The sequence below is a fragment of the Perca fluviatilis genome, chromosome 4 (genome assembly GCF_010015445.1).
Source record: "Perca fluviatilis chromosome 4, GENO_Pfluv_1.0, whole genome shotgun sequence".
Classification (NCBI taxonomy): Eukaryota; Metazoa; Chordata; class Actinopteri; order Perciformes; family Percidae; genus Perca; species Perca fluviatilis.
Window position 1 is genome coordinate 8,017,024 of NC_053115.1, and position 14,642 is coordinate 8,031,665.

The 14,642-nt window shown below is 43.0% G+C and overlaps 1 protein-coding gene across 2 annotated transcripts in view; it reads left to right on the forward strand.

Moving 5' to 3' along the window:
* Positions 1 to 14,642, forward strand: part of cdh4 (cadherin 4, type 1, R-cadherin (retinal)) — a 230,280-nt gene that overhangs the window by 131,272 nt on the left and 84,366 nt on the right. For both annotated transcript variants that reach the window (XM_039798604.1, XM_039798605.1), the window contains exon 4: positions 13,069 to 13,295. In XM_039798604.1, coding sequence (XP_039654538.1) covers positions 13,069 to 13,295 — 227 coding nt within the window. The remainder of the gene's footprint in view (positions 1 to 13,068; positions 13,296 to 14,642) is intronic.

A 14,642-nucleotide genomic window follows, 5' to 3' on the forward strand; every position in this document is an offset into this window, starting at 1 on the left:
AACAGCTCAGGTGTGAAAGCACCCTAACATTTATACAAACACGCATCAATGATGGAACTTTTCTTCCTACAGTACGTTCGGTTCCAATTGGTCCTGTACTAGTCTCGCTTTGCCAGACCTTCCTTCACAGAGGGTCTGGCGAGTCCCCACAGCATTCCGGGATTGGAGAGAAAGGTGCTCTGGTTTTTTGGCATTTCTTTAAACCAATCACAAAATCGTCATGGGCGGCGCTATGTGCTGGACGGAGCAATGGTGCCGCTGCAAAATAGCCTCGGGAAGGAACTTGTTTTGGTGGAACGTGTGTACGTGGATGGGTGGATGGGTGAAACGCAGGACTTTCACCCAGGAGAGCCGGGTTTGCGTCCCGCGTGTGGCATTTTCAGCCGTTTTATGAATGAATTTATTTTTTAAGCCTTCCCCAATGTTTCTTTCCTAAACCCAACCGTTTATTGTTTTCCTAAGCTTATGACATTGGTCACCGTCGTGTTTTTGTCGTTTTTCTTTTGTTTTGGTCGTTTTTTTTATGTTACTAAAGCCTTTCCCAATGTTCTTTTCCTAAATCCAACCTTTATTTAGATTTTTCCTTTTTTTTTTACACACGTGCGATAGTTACGTCACATTCTCGCGATAACACGCAACGTGGCGACGCCACGTGGTGCGTGTATTTACATCCGCTGTATACAGCGTAGACATACATGTGGATAGCTCAAAATGCGTACGGATAACACGCCATTTGGCTTTAGGAAAGTGGCGTGTATGTTTGACATGTCAAGTCATGATGTCATGTTGCCTCATAAATCCACCGGAGTTTAAAATTCCAACACAAAGAAAGTGAGAGGTGACGGACATCTGCCCGAAAAGAGTGTCAATCCCAGAAGTGGAACGTCGTGGATATAGACTAGTCCTGTACATACTGTACTAACCACATTCTCGATGACAGCTAAACGTCATGGATTCAACTTTGCTCCCAAAGACAACACATAAACCGCTTCCACTACATATAGTGACTCGCTTAAGAAGGGCAATTAAGCCTATTCCCATTACTTGTGCGATAACACATATACCCATTCTCACCTGATAACCTAAACAGCCGGATTCTTTATAGATTAATGACTTGTCTCCAGATAATGTATTTTTATCACAAGGTCATGAGTGATGCATTATCAGTTAATGAGAAATACAGAAATGTGTGGTGTGAGAGAGACGAGGAGGGGGTAAACACTCACACACTGAGAGACACACTCATTTGACCTTTCAGAAGGGTTTTTTGTGCCCTGCGGCGAGTTGTCCTGCAGTGATAAGAATAATGGTTTTGGCGCCATGGCCCGGGGAGACCGACCTCCCATTCCCTCCCGGTAGATAGTCGTGCAGAGAGATTCAGCCTATCCTATTGTGCGTCCTACATCTATAGCAGACAATGAGGCTTAGTGCTGGCCACTTAAGGGACAGCGGTATGCTCGTATTAAGGAACACGGGCAGATCTCTCTGATAACTTTTCACTAGGCGACTTATATAGGAAATGTAAGGAGGGGCAGAGTGATGGAAGAAAAAAGACATTTGATTATTTACAAGTCACCCCGAAAGGAAAATGCCTAAAATACAAAAGAGGACATTCACAGGGCAAAATATTGTACCATTTGTCTGATGAGGCTTTTGAGCCGTGCTGGATTTCTCTGTCAGGTGTTGTATGAATAACAGCACAATAGGAGTCCACTGATATTCTTCATTATTTCATTTCATTTTAGGTTGGAGCTTCACTGGAATCAGCGAATAAGTGTGAAAGGGTCCTTGTTGAAATCCTCCCGTCACTATCTCTGTGATCTCAGCATTATGCAGTGTTAGGCAGCGGGGTACATCAAACGCTCTGAAGAGGAAAAGTGGAAAATGTTCGGTGCAAATGTATTAGTCATGTTTTTAATTGATTTTCTGGAATAGGCCAGAGTGACTTCAAAGCAACTAGCTTTTGAAAGAAACTCAGGTTTGTTGCTTTTAAGAGCACTCTGAAAGGCTCTTTTTTTATTTCTTTATTCAAGTATGTATGCATATCTCAAACTGGCATTGTGTAAAGGCTGGTTACACAGGATGACATATTTTAGCTACAGTACGGTGTTACTGATTTGATCATACTTACATATGATATGCGTTGCTATTTACAACGCAATATAACGTACATTTACTGTACATGCGTATACACTATGTGACTTTGACTTAAAGCTGCACTCTTAAATATTTCATATTAACAAACAGACAGTTAGTGACTAGCTGGTGAACATAGTGGAGCATTTAGCAGCTAAAGAGCCTGATACAATATTTTCCTCAGGCGTTGATGAAGACTAAAACAGAGCTAAATTAAGAATGGCCAGAAACTCTGTGTCTGCTGAATGTGTAAATTAACAACTGTTTGCTAACACAGTCACTAATTCTATTTTAAATGAGCTAGTTTAATCAATAATGCAGCATGAACAATGTAGATTCTAATTATTCATGCATGTCTGTTTTTCCTTTATATAGTTATGGGATTTTTTTTTCTTCAACATTTTTGCAGCATCCATTTCATTGAGGTATGTCTACACAAACACTGTTCCTCTAACTCTACTTCAGTGGGCTTCACACTCAATGTAAAATGTTTCCTGTTCGGACCTAAAGTAGTATGCACTGATTCCTGTTTTGACTTTTGCACCGCGCCTTATGGCTCAAGGCTGCTGGTTTGAGAAGTAATTATCTTCCAAATGACAACATCAGCACCCGGCTCACAACAATTTGTCCCTATAGTCCACGTAGCTGTGCTCTTTAGATGAGCGTCTCTTGAGAAAACCAACCTTTTGTGTGCTAGTTGACAATAATGAGACCAATTACTTTCATCAATTGCTTGGCTGATTGATTAGTAGAATGACCTTTGCAGCTTCAGATGGCAGAAATCTGACTGAACAATTACTTCAACATCACTTTGACGGCATGTTTCCATCTCAGAGTCTCCCTCCTTAGATTAGATAAGTGAGAAAGTGACCATCTGGTGGAAAGGCAAAGATCAATATTTAAACAGCAAGTACATGCCCCAATAAAGAGTTAAAAAAAAAAGAAGCAGCGTGGCAATTAGATAGGAGTCGGTCTATCTGACCTCCTGATCTCCTCCTAGAGAAAATACGGATGGGTTTTGTCCCGGGTCTCGGAGCCTGGAGACTAATGGCTGGCCCTGACCTATCGCTTGCCCCAGGGGTCTTCGGAGTAGAGACAGGATTAGAGAGAAATGGATGAGAGCAACGGATACTGAAGGAGATCTGTCTTAAGTCTAATCATTGGCTTTAGAAGTCATGATCTGGGCTGCAGAGAGAAGATAAGAGGAACGTTTCTTGTTGTGATTACACCTTTTATCACGATTGAACAGCCAATAAGTTGTCAGCCGCTCAGTGCTGTTTTTACTCAGTTAAAGCAAACACGCAAATTCATTGATTTACATAAATGTAGTGAGAGTGTAGTTTCAGCAAACCTGGATGAAACACCTCATTATTAAGACGCAGTGATACACATTTTATCACACAGTGTTGCCTTTTCCTCTGGCCTCCAGTTCCTTAAATTAGTCTGTCAGGCATAACAGATATTTCTGTTTCTCTCTAAGTGTATATTTGTAATGCTAATTAGGCCAATTGTAGGAAATCACATCAAGATGCTGAACACAGCAGCTAAACAATCACCAGGGATGGATGCGGACACTTTTATGCAAATAACACAAGAAGAGGAAAAAGACGGAGAGAAGAATAAAAAGAGCTGGAGAGAATAAAGGGCTGCGGGTGTGCTCAGTGAGTGGGTGATGGAGAGTGAGAGGGTGAGGGTGAGAGAGAAAATAAGAGAACGTAAGAGGAAGGGGGGAGAAAAAATAAAAGTTGATTACCTTGAGTTAGTCTTTGGTTTCTCTGAGGATGGGAGAAAGCCTGTTTTTAGTTTTGTAGTATTTATTAAGGCCAGTCTCCAGGGTAATCAAGACCAGCTAAAAATAACCAGCTGAAAGGGTGATGCAGTCATAAACACTGGACACCGACTAGGCTGCCTTATGTACTGTAACCGGACTCATTTACTCACCCGGTCATAACATCTCTGCACCGTGTCGGTTTATAAGATGAAAGTGTACCATTATCTTAAACCTGAAGTTTCTTCTCTACATTTTGCAATGGTTGCAGAAGGGGAAATGTTATTCACACTGAAAAAAAAAAACTTACTTGAGAATAATAGGTTTTTATTACAGTCATTACATGGTTGAGTGAAAGTCCCCTGTGTCCTTTGATCCTTGCCCCTAGTTTGCTCACATTCCCCTCTTTGTCACTGTGGCCCAGCTGAGGTCCTACCACTTGCTTTGGACTATGTGAAATTATTATATTGCACTGGGAGATAACAGACAGTGTATAGCCTTGAGGCAGTTTCTTCGCTTCACCTCCTTAAAAAAGATATTGCTGTGATAAAGCGCAGCTCCTTCTCTGCTCACGCTAAATCGAAGGGGAAGCCTTGAAGGCATGGTCTGGTGAGTGGGAGCCAGATGAAAGAAATAAAACAAAGAATTGGTTGATATGTTTTGTGCAGCTTGCTGTGTTTCAAAAAAGGAATATTTCGCATTATCATAAGGCTGTGGCTGGGGCCACCAGCTCAGTTGGGGGAATTGTCGAGGCTTGTTTCCTGCCTTGATGCCGTTTTCTGCAGACGGTGGATTGATTGGGAGCCAGATTTCACTGACTTGGCATGGTCGGAAATTAGTGGGAAGCTGCTGATGAGATGGTCAGCCAAACATCATGCAAAAAAAGGATAGTGGGTGTTTGTTAAAGTTCACAACAGTGTGAACCTGTGAAGTTTAACATTTTGTATGCCATATTTTAAGACAGTCTAGTTATGAATTATTCTTCTTTTAAAAGTTTTAAAGCCAGTGTTTGATAATTGTAAAATACCCCTTACTCTCATGCTTTCACTTGTTATAGGCAGAATATAAAAAAGTTTCTTAATTCGGATGTTAGATTGTATTGTCTCCTGAACAAACTTAATAGGTCAGACAGGGACAGATCATTTCTTGGTCACCAGGACTCCTGACCTTAAAAATGGTTAATCCTGGCACACCTGAGGGTAGCACGTACTGAGACACACTGGTGCCCCCTAGCTGCGCTATGCTTAGAAGATAACAGATTCCCAAACAAAACCCCACATACACACTACACACAAACATCCACACAGAGAGGAGAAAAGCTCCTGGGCTGAATAGTGGTGTATTAATCACAATGACGCCTGGCACTGCGATCTGTGACCCAGTCTTTTAATTGCATCCGCTCTGCTTTGCTCCAGCTCTCCCTCTTTATCTTGCCTCTTTCCCCTTACTCATTCCTCAAGCCTCCTCATGCCCATGCCCACGAGAGGAGGCTAATGCAGAGATAAGAGGGAAGGCCAGGGATGTGCAAAAAACCCAATTGCTCACAGGACGGCGAATACTGTATGAGCACTGTAGCAACGAACGCTGAGATTCAAGCTATAACGTGGAGCAAAGCTTCACTGTAAAATGAGATGATGTGCAAGTGAGGTGGTGTGCAGAGAAAACCAAATATCGTTGAGGGAAATCTTCATAATACATGAAATACTGTGACAACCTTTGAAAAAAAGACACACAGCATGTGGCCCACACGACATCCTGAATGTGTATGGTTGCATTACAGACAGACTTGTGTATCCTGACAGGCTTGAAGGGCCTTTTATTTTATTTATTTTTTATTTTACAGCTGTTCCCCCATACCTGCAGAACGAGGGAGGTGACGGAAGGAAAACAAAAGGTGTGATGGGGTGGGGGCGACGGGATTGTGGGCGGATGTTGACCATATACGTAACTACGCACTACCAAGGTTTTAGCGCCATAAGCGCACCAGATAACAAGCACATGGTGTTTAAAAAGTAAAACATGAGCACTGAGACACACAAATGCAGGTTGACAGCACCTTCACTCCCACACACACCCACACACACAACCGAGAACGCAGGGAGTCAATGACACCCATACCCATTTATGCGTCAGCTGTAATAATCGTATATGCAAAGAGTTGGTGTCACACACTCCCACTCCAATGTCTCTCTCCTCTCCCTCTCTGTCTCTTTATTTCTTTCACTCTGGGTCCCTCGCACGCATAAGCATAGACAGCAGCACAGACAGCGACACACACACACGCACTCACACACACACACATGCATGCACACCCACACACACACACTTGAGTCGCAGTGGTTTCCTTTTGTGAGAGCGAGCTGTCAGAGAGAACTGTTTGGGCTTTTGTTAAAACAGGGAACTGCAGAGGCAGAGAAATTCATTTCCAACTGCGGCAAAAAAAAAAGAAGTCTTTCACAAAAGTCACATTGTACCTGCAGTGTTTTAAAAACAGCAGCACGTAAATTGAGTTAGTTATAAGCATTCCTGTGGGGGCACAGTAGGCTGGATTTCAAAAGCGTTTCAAGGGTTTTGGATGGACTGCATGGGGGGAGGGGAGGGCGAAAGGCGGCACAGGTTTGACTACAGATTCACAAGACAGTGCACTTAGTTGTGATAAATCACAACGTCAGAAAATATATTTTACATCCTTACTTGCCAATCATGCCAGCTCCACTGCAGTTGCTTCACCGCCCACTGAAAGGTGTAACATTTTCTCATTTCTTTTGCGCCTCGTAGGTGCAAAGACTCAAATGTTGGATGACTTGTATGTTTAGTCTTTCTTCATGTTCAGATACTGGAGGATCACATGCACATTTCAATCAGGAGAGACTTCGTTTGCAGATATGCAAAGATATTTATTGGACAACTGTATGATATTAATTATTAATTAATTATATTACTGGTGGCGGCGGCGAAGAGACCAGAGACCGGACCGAAGGGGCAAAGGGGCGGTCAGCCGGGAGAAACACAACGAGCGGAGGCGGCAGGGGAGGAGGAGGGTCAGGTGCTTTGCCTGAGATGACAGCTGACAGCACAAGGAGAGAACAGATTTAAAGCAGAGTTGTAAGGCTGTGATTGGCCCTTGAATCTCGAGGCCAAGTCTGATTGGTTTAAATGACAGCGTCACTTCTTGAACGGCTGATTTGATTTAAGAATGAGTAGTGATTGGGTTAATGACGTCTTCCTGAAAGAATTTGCGCTGAGCTTCATTTGTGGGTCATTTTAGTTTTAAAACATTTGAGTTCCCCAACGAGAACATTTAAAAATGCTTGGCAGTCAAGCTGTAAACAAGGCGGTTTCTCTTCGGTCCTAAAAAGCTGACATGTTGAGGATTTTTTTACAGGACTCAGACTTTTTTTAAGTTCATTGCTACATGTACAGGTATCAGCAGTGGGTTTTCATGTGGAAGCCAAGGACCTTATCTCTTAGTTTCTAAAGTAAGGTTTTGTGATTTGTTTCACAGAGCCACATTTGAGGCAGTTTATCATTAAAACAATAATTCATCTTATTGTGAGTGACACTGCTTATCAAACTATTTAAAAACTAAATGCTCGAGCATCCTAGCATTCCATTAATTGTTCAGTTTGAATTTTAAATACTTGGGAAATAAGATTTTTCTTTTTTAATGAATCAGAAAATATAAAACAAAATAAATGGGCAAATAACCATGACATCTTCCAACATGCATAAAAAATTCTAACTATGCTGAAGTTATGCAAGGGATAATGTAGAGCAAGCAAGGCATTACTATGAATTAAACCTCGACAGGGTGATACAGACGGTCTGGAATCAACCCGTAAGGGGTTAAATTCCCTATAATGACCAGCTTGCTCAGCATTATCCTGCTTATTACACAACTACGTACTAAAGAAATCAATAATTTAACAACAATATTAATATAACAAAGATTTTATTGATTTTATTATATATTTAAATGGTCCTCTAGAGTCCATGATCAGAACTGCGTCCATAGCAGATATTCAGAAATAACAGACAGTAGAATTCCGTAATTGACCAATCAGGATCCATTGTTAAACAAAGCAATCTAAGAGATAATGCAGTACTCTTCACAGCTCCTTGCATAGAGCATGTTCTGTATTTTAGCCGTGTTCGTTTACTCGTCAGCGGGCTCCATGCTGCCGTCTATCAAAGCCTCAGCCTGGCAAAAATACAGTTATTTGCAAATTGAGTGGGTGGCGTTGATTTTCCTGTTGGCTTGAGAAAAGCAGCAGGGTGCCAGAGGGAATGTTTACTTAGCACTGTGCTACAACTGCGATAAACAGCACCTTAACAAAAGGAGCTCCATATGCTCAGTCTGGACCTATTTACCTGACTCCCTAACAAGTATGCCACAGTGAGACTTTTAAATTTAACTTCTCTTTACCGCTGTGTCAACTACATAAAGGGGGATATTTCATGTCCGACATCAACCCATTTATGTAAAGTGTGTTGCTGTTCGACGTCTATTTTTAGCTGTTGTAGCTGATATGATTATCTTTATTTATACACCTTTCAAATCACAAAGAAGAAGAAGAACTTTATTAAAAACAGATCAAATGAGCAGTAGAAGCAATACATACAAGGTGAGACATGCAGGATAAAAGCAAAAAAAATCATTAAAGAGAGGCTAAGGCAGTAATAAAGGTTGTTACATAAAAGCAGGTCTATAAAAAGATCCATCTAGTCTTAAAAATGATCTGCAAAATCAAATAATCCCTTCTAAAACCAGCTAACAAGTGTATAAATGCTTGCAAATCTTGACCTTTTTGTGGTGTCCTTTTATTTTTTTTTACTCTTTTAGGTCTTTTGTGCCAAGCCTTCAGCTCACTTTAACAATGGTAATAACTTACCCACCAGGGTGTTGAGACCGTTGGCTCAGACCTCCTGGCTCTCCTGGTTTGCTTCGGGGAGAAAGTGCATCAGTCTGCAGGAAATACTATCGGAGGGAGAGGAAGATGGAGGAGGACAGGTGGGGGGGGGTTAAACAGGGAGGAAATAGGGACAGTAAGACGTAAGAAGGACAGGGAGCTGTAACACTGGAGAAAAGGGAAGTGGAGGAGACAGTGACAGGAAACAGAGAGAATGGCGGGGAGGAGAGAGGAGGCGTGCACGGTCGACAGGTGAACATGGTGTAGGCGGAAGCAGAGGGATGAGGGAGGCATGCTCTGTATGGATGCACAAAACAGGCTGTGCAGGGTTGCTACCTGCCATCTACATTATGCACATGTAATGTTTCCACACAAGAGCGACTTTGGCCTCCTCTAGGGTATTGTCGTGGATCTACAAGCAGGAAGAGACAAAGAGCATAAGCTTGTCTCTGTTTGTGTGTGTGTGTGTGTGTGTGTGTGTGTGTGTGTGTGTGTGTGTGTGTGTGTGTGTGTGTGTGGAGAACTTGGTGGTGGCCAGTCACGGCTGCTTGCCTGCTCTGTTTTAGCCGCGTCTTTGCTGCGCTAGCCGCTCTGTTGGACAGCATGTTCACTGCCGTACGACCCCAGAGAAGAGCAGCCGAGCAGAATGACACCAGCCTCAGCAGCCTGCCAAACACCGCTGTTGATGGCAGGACGCACTAAAATATACAGAACACATTCTGACACACAGAGACACACACACATACACACACACACATGGAGCAACACACATGGAGCATGCACACACTGATAAAATACACCCAGAGAAGCTCACACAGGGACAGACGCAGACCAACACACACACATTTGCACTTATCTAGGCTACAAAATAGGAGAACTGAATGCAAACACACACTTACACACGCACTTGAGCTGGTGGTTTAATACCCCTGACGTTTTCCTCCTGAACCAGTGGAAAGCACAGGGACATACTGTACACACATTGATGCACTCATAGACCAATAATGCGATTAACATGAAACAACCACAACCATAACCAGCAAGGCACAAAATTGTCCCTTCTTGTATACAGTTTACACTGTTTGTTGATTCTGAACTGCCTAGATGGCTGTTTGAAGCAACACTATCAGCCATCCCATAAAGCTCATTAGCCACGCCCGCACACTTCATTATCAGCCATGTGTATTTTATACTACTACAGTACGCAAAGATTATACAGTCGTTTCATCACAATAATTCACATTTTAGTCCATGCTGTTTGCATGTAATATGTTCAGAAACTCATTCAAACTTCATTGAACTCAGAGAGATGCATGCTGGGCAAACAAGGCCACCCAGTGGCTTGAAATGTGGTATTGTGGTGTCTCCTATTAGATATGTTCTTGACCCTTTATGAATATGAATGAGTTGTTGAAATTAATATGTTCAGGACTTTTCAAGCCCGCTGACAACCACACACAGCACACAGTAGAATATGGATGTGTTTTGTCTTTTAATTGATGAAGGACTGCGGGTTTACTGACCTTCAGGGCCGTCAGCCGGAAGCCTCGTCTTCGTTTATTCATTTCAAGTTCAATTTTTCGTATATATATAAAGGGAGGACGTAGTTTGCCAAGCGTAACGTGGCAAAACGAATGACATGCACTAGAGAACAATAACAAATAAGCACAGATTAGTTATCAGCAGCGTTAGTCTTCACTCACTGGTTCTATTTCCATTATGATGTGACAGCAATGAATAATCTGCATTGCTTCGTTTGCTCATTAGCTTCCCTTGTCTTGAAATGGAACTTTAAACTAAGGAGTTCTTTCAGAAGGCTGAGAAAGTTGTTCCAATTACGGTTTTATTTTATATAGTTTCTCATTTACCTTCATCTGTTTTTTTCTGTGTACTACAGTATCTGCCCCTCCCGCCTTTCCTTTTATCATACCATATCTCTCGCTCCCTCTCTCTCTCTCTCGCTCTCTCACACACACACACACACACACACAGCATAGTGTCTTTATCAGTATCTAGTCTTAGCATTGTCTTTTTCTGCTGCTTTCATCTCCATTTAACAGCGTGGCAGATCAGATTCCACCACCTGATTTGAATGTGCTTTGTGAACAGGTTTTCTAATGAATAGCAAAGCAGTTATGACTATCTTCACACTAAGTCGATGTGTTAGGAATCAGGGTCATGGTCCCAGCCCCTCGCAGCTATACACCAGTGGGGGCTGAATGGTAAACTGAGAAATGGCCCGTTTCCCTAACAGAAAATCATAGGCATTCCTCTAACAATGCTGCACAATGGCAATGCCTCACAGACCACACGTGTGTTCCCATGCCAACTGGCACGACCACAGCACACAAGGCAACAGACCCACCCTCGGACACCCCGCTGGTTTTATTGTAGAATTAACATCCAAATTAATATATGCAACAGCTGAGGATAGATATTCTCAAACTACCTGTCATTTGAATTTACTCTTAAGCGTATTCACACACAGGCAGGCATTCATAAGCAGCGCTTTGCCGTGTCCTTAAGTCTCACTTCTCCAGCTGCACCACAAGGGACCTTTCTAAGTGACAACAATTAGCCTGCTCAGTTCAAGCTAATTGAAGTCATTTACATAATACATACATGCCTGCCATCACAATTCATCTGTGGACAATTCAAGCAGGTCTGTGTCATATTGCCCCCCTCCCCCTCCCCCCCTTGATAAATGATCCCCAAAGTAAGGCAATCATTTTACACAAAGGTTATTACTCACATAAGGATTGTTCTCTACTGGGCTGTATGTTTTTAATAAAATTATGGATTGCATTTGGTAACAGATGCAGACAAACTGTCTAAACTGTGTTTACCATCCGTCCCATTACGCATGCAATTACTCCAACGTTGCAAACAAGCAGCCTCATTTGTGTGATGCTAAACTGAAGTGGCCGAGGAGTTCTCAAGCTTTATTAGCCTGTTGTTTGGGAGCTGCTTTTGACAGGGAGCTGGGCGATAAATTAAATAGATGGCTTGATAAAAAGCTTGCTGTGCGGAATTTTTCACGTTGGATTTTTGAAAAATCACGCTGCCATAGCTCATAAAAGGCGATCTGTTCCCTGGGTGATTTATGAAATCAATTTGTCTTGTTATCAGCAGCCAGAGTTTGTGAGATAAGATCCGAGCACATGCATTTCAACTTGGGTGTAGAGTGGGGGTAGAGGGAGGCACATGGTGTGTGTGTGTGTGTGTGTGTGTGTGTGTTAACATAATAGACATGTTGAAAACAACAAATCAGTCATTCTCAGCATTCATGCCCTTGCATCATGCTGTACATCGTGGGATAACGATGCATTGAGTGTTGATTAAATTTGGCAATTGGAAGAAAAGATTTTCCAAATACTCGTTTCTGAGACTGTTGGTTTCTCCTGTGTTTTGGGTGGTGTAATGGCAGATTCCTGTCATCTGTCACCAGAGAATCTGTACTGATGCACTCAAAAGCCCAACACCATCTCTCTGCCTGTCTCTCTCTGTGTGACCTTTCACTCATATGAAGTGGAAAGACTGCAAACACCCCCTATACCCAACCCATCCTTCCATACTGCTCATACAAACACACATGAGACATTACTCTGGAAACAGGAATATAAGTTTGTGTGTGTGTGTGTGTGTGTGTGTGTGTGTGTGTGTGTGTGTGTGTGTGTGTGTGTGTGTGTGTGTGTGTGTGTGTGTGTTGTGTGTGTGTGTGTGTGTGTGTGTGTGTGTGTGCGTGCGTGCACACATGTGTTTGTGTGTGTGTGCGCAAACATGAAAGACCTCACAGCTCCCTTTCTTTGGTCTCAGTCGAGCAGAACCCTTCAAATGTCATTCAAGACGGTGCTCCATGTGCCTGGCAGCAAAGCATGGAGCGCAATCGGCCCAGTCATCCTAATGTGCTTTAGACCTTCTCTTCATGCTTTCCCTGGAGAAGCTGAGGGAATGCTTTTTTGACATCGCTATCCGTCTAGTTTGGAAAAAGAACGATATGAAAAAGAATTAGGTTGCCCCCGTGTATTCCGGTTCAGGAACAGATAAGCAGTTTGTTTTGCCAAAGACGTCAAAGCGGGGAATCAAAAGTGACAGCGGAAGGGATGAGATATTTCAAGATACGTCTTGATGGATGCAGGTTAATCTTTAACCTGCCAGATGTGTCACGGATTTGCGAACACCTCGCCGAGTAAATCTCACTGTGCTGCTCTCTAATTCTATAACCCCCTCTCCTCTTTATGTCTGTCTCTGCAGTGAAGTTTGAGGATTGCCAGCGCAGCAGAGAGGTGGGCTTTGTCAGCAGCGACCCCAACTTCAGTGTGAGGCCCGATGGGTCGGTGTATGCCGAGCAGGAGCTGGCCAACCTGTCAGAGCCCGTCCAGTTCATGGTGACGGCCCGAGGGCTCCATGACCCACACATCTGGGAGACCACCGTTAAGCTAGCCCTGGCCGGACATCCTCATCCTTTAGCCCTGACAAAGGTAACGAGGAAAAACGCATTCAGGAACGCATAAACACAAGAGCAGACCAATGGGACCACTGTAATTGTTTCCTCCCGACTACATTGCCAATTTAATAAGCTATCACCATTACCAAACCCATTTTATACTGCTACATTTGTTCTTTGGTTGTTTTAGTCCATTTTGGATCTGATTTGCAGAGTTGTTAAGCTTTGATGCTGCAAATTAACCTGACTCCGCCAGATGGATTGCTTCGCATTTTCTCGGCATATCCATCTGGGAACTTTCCGTTGGAGAACTTTTGGGAAGGGGCGAAAATACTGGTTAGCTGATTGGATAAACCATCTGTCTATCACCTATGTTGGTGATAGACGGGCCAAATCAACCAATCAGATCAACGAAGCATATAAAATACAACCAAAAGCCCCTGCTGCTGCAGGCAAAGCATAGCTCATTAGCTCAGCAAGCAAGCAACATGTCGGTAAAGGATATTTGCCGTTTGTGTAACGAGAATTTACGAATCAAAGGCACCCTTTCAGGTTCCCGGTCCATATTCCAAAAGAAGGATCCAAGAGAAAAAAGCATTAGCGAGCAGCTAACAGAATTAGGGCTACCGCTGGCTGAAAATACTGGTTAGCTGATTGGATAAACCATCTGTCTATCACCACCTAAACCCGCCTCAAAACCAACGCTGTTTGGCCCGGTCGTTTGGCGAATGGCTCCAAATTTTCTCTATCTCAAGATGCCAGACTGATCTGCGAGTGGAAAACTGGAGCTCGCGAGATCAGGACGGTCTCACGAGGCTAGCTGCAAATTGCTTCACAAACTTTTTTTTTCATTAGCAAAAAACTTACTTGAAGGTAACGACATAATCGTGACATGACACTGTCATAATCAAAGTGACAGTAAAAGCATGGCGAGGTATGTACAAACAGGTCGCACTGAGGTAAAAGCGCAGACTGCCTGTCGCGGGAACTGAAAATGGCAAATTGCGCTTTTCCGTGTCATGTATATGCATTCATGGGAGGGTCAAGGGGACAGTGGGAGTTTACCAGGTTAATTATGTATTCCGCGGTATGTACAAAAACCGCCCGTGAAAGCATGCCTCTATTTTGCGGTGAAAATACCAGGATGCGGGTTTCCTCGCATATGCCTCCTGGTGAAATGGCAGCAGTAATCCGAGCAAGGCGAAGACATAGGCCAAGGAGACGAGCGGAAAGGATTTTTTGCCACAAGGATCACACTTTTTCAGTTGAGTGAACACGAAATCATTAAGCGTTACAGATTAAGCAGCCGTGCAATATTACAGTTACTGGAAGAAATCAAAGATGACATTGAATCTCTGACTCAGCGTTCACATTCCATTCC